Source organism: Stenella coeruleoalba (assembly GCF_951394435.1).
Source record: "Stenella coeruleoalba genome assembly, chromosome: 9".
In the NCBI taxonomy this organism is placed as follows: domain Eukaryota; kingdom Metazoa; phylum Chordata; class Mammalia; order Artiodactyla; family Delphinidae; genus Stenella; species Stenella coeruleoalba.
Genome location: NC_137155.1, coordinates 70,614,362 through 70,616,861, shown reverse-complemented (window position 1 = coordinate 70,616,861; position 2,500 = coordinate 70,614,362). Strand labels below are relative to the sequence as shown.

Sequence of the window (2,500 nt, the reverse complement as noted above, 5' to 3'; positions counted from 1 at the left end):
TACAAAAGGCGCAGACCAAGACAAAACCTACGGCCTCCATTTGTTGCACAAGCCAAACAGACATTTTTCAAACTAATTAGCCAATAATATGCAAGAGAAAAAGTAATATCGTGCGACTAACAAAGGTGTCGATGATTGAGTGCTCACACTGTAATTAGTGTGTCAGGCCCTCGTTTCTCTGCCAAGCCTCAGCTATTAATTGCACCAAATTAGAAAACTATATCAGAGGCAAAATTATTCTTTCACTTGTCATTTTGAGAGAGGGAATTCATTCCATTCAAGAGGCAGGTTAAAAAGAGGGGAAGCAGATACTAATCTGCTTATGTCATGTAAATAAATGTTCCTGGTGCTCTCTGGAAGGAACTGCGCCAGGCATCTCCAAACCGCTGCACAAGTAGTTACCTTCCAAGTTGCTGCATTCCGCCTGAAGTAAGCAAATGTCCGTGTAAACCAGCTGTAAATTTCATTAAGTGTTAACTGCCTGTCAGATGACTCCATGATAGCCTGAAATGAGACAAGATACAGAGTGACATAAAATAATGGTTTACTAACTAGGCTAGATGACACTTTCTCATCCAAGTCTTTCTTAAGCATTTATGAATTTTAATTTAATCAGGCAAAGTTAATTTTCCTTCTACTTACCTGCCTTATGAGAGTTGCATAAGTAAATGGAGGTCTGACATCTGCATTTTTATAAAACTCGTAGTTTGGGGCAATCTCTATAAAAATAAAAACTAGGTGTTAATTCTGCTAATAATTCCCATTGCGTACCATTGATTTTTCATATTTTCCCCTAGTACTGGTGAAGTGATTCAGTGAGAGAGCCACTGACTAGTGAAAGCACAAAGCATGACAGTGGAATTGAATTTTATGGAAAAGGCCATTTCTGACGTGAAGTGCAAATGAAGCGTCCCTAGTTGTTGGCGGTACTTCAGGAACCGTGCAACCAGCTGGCCTGAGGATTTTTTCCAACAGCCAGGTCCTCTTTTAAGTGGGTGGTTTAGGCATGTTCTTACATGGACTTTCGCCCCCCTGCCATAATCTTTGCTTTTCTCATCTAATACTTCGTAAAGCATACCAGGATCATCTCTCGGCATCTATGGCCCTCTAACAAAGGAAACACAAAACGCTCACAAGCGCCCATGTTGAAAATAACTTCACTTTTTGTACAAAGGGGGCTCTGGGCTAATCATGGTTACAATGTGTGACTGTGATTATCCAGATGCCCCCAGGGCAGGGGTGAGGGGTTGGGGGTGGGAGGGAGTAGGGAGAGAGAGAAGGTAAATTTGTGTTCCGTGCCAACTGTGCCTCTCAGACACATCTTAAGCAAAGTGGCATGTAGGCATCAGGACCTCTGCTAGGATTTCATTAGGTAGCACCTTGACAAAGACTGATGCCTGTAAAGCCTGCACTGTCTTGCATAGGGCAATGGTGCTTCCTATCTGTCCTTTTAAATGGCTCTTCTCCTACGGCATTACTCGCAGATGTTGCATGGCTACCGTCTTCCCTCCAAGATCAAAGGATCTCATTGAATTGAGGTGATAATATGGGCTGTCCTGACAACACATCTCTCAATGTCTCTAATGGGGAGAGCTTGCTTTCCTGAACAACCCCTCAGAACAATTCATCACGATGTGCTTAGGGAATCGCCCCTATCCGCATTTACCAGGAATAAAACAATGATCACTCCATAAATCATGACTTGAGTTTCCATGTGCTCTGGAATGGCTCATGTACAGTTGCTTCAGCTATAGTTTTCCTCTCCCAAAGTAAAAGAGCTCTACTGAGCATTGATATCCTACCTGATGACATGGGAATGTTGTATTTGTCTGAATGTCGCCTTCGTATGGCTCCCACATTGGGCACACTGGCTGGGGTGATTACTGAGGGTCCCTGGGTAATCGGGGTGACTGGGGCCGTTGGTGTGGTAGGGGTTTGAGGTAAGCTCTGTGGGGATGTCTCCAACATGTTCTTCGACATGGTGACACTAGACACCAGATTTAGCTGCAAAGGCCCAAGAGAAGGGCAGGAAAAAGGTAGAGACAAGAGAAAAAGACTTAAAAAGGTTTGACAAATGAGAGTGGTTTCACTTCTACAGCTGTGTTGCCACTAATAAGCTGCAAAAGGAAGCAGCCAATCTCAACTAATTACAGGATGAAATTGTATCATAAGAACTCTAATTAGAGGATGCTGTTAGAGGTTATCTAATAATCTACTGCAATGTTACTTAGGACTAACTTCTTGTCCTACCAGACTTCAGCAAAAGTCTATTTCCTTAAATACAAAGCCAGTTGCTGACTATTGACTGCCCCTATGGTTAAACAGGTGTAGCCCCCAGTGAAGCAACAACAACAGCAATAATGAAGGAGGCAATGTTTTCAACCAACAGGACTTCAAGTAAGTTGCTATTCTGTTGCTGCCAGAATTTTTTTTTTTTTTTTTTTTCCCATAGTCCCAAATCTCAGCAGAGAGGCTCCAGCCAGCTGGAAAATTTTACACT

General features: G+C 42.8%; 1 protein-coding gene across 18 annotated transcripts in view; it reads right to left on the bottom strand.

The window, feature by feature from the left end:
• Positions 1 to 2,500, bottom strand: part of FOXP2 (forkhead box P2) — a 531,942-nt gene that overhangs the window by 32,715 nt on the left and 496,727 nt on the right. For all 18 annotated transcript variants that reach the window (XM_079931102.1, XM_079931101.1, XM_079931091.1 and 15 more), the window contains 3 exons: positions 1,803 to 2,004; positions 643 to 719; positions 403 to 504 (listed from right to left, as the gene is read on the bottom strand). In XM_079931102.1, coding sequence (XP_079787228.1) covers positions 403 to 504; positions 643 to 719; positions 1,803 to 2,004 — 381 coding nt within the window. The remainder of the gene's footprint in view (positions 1 to 402; positions 505 to 642; positions 720 to 1,802; positions 2,005 to 2,500) is intronic.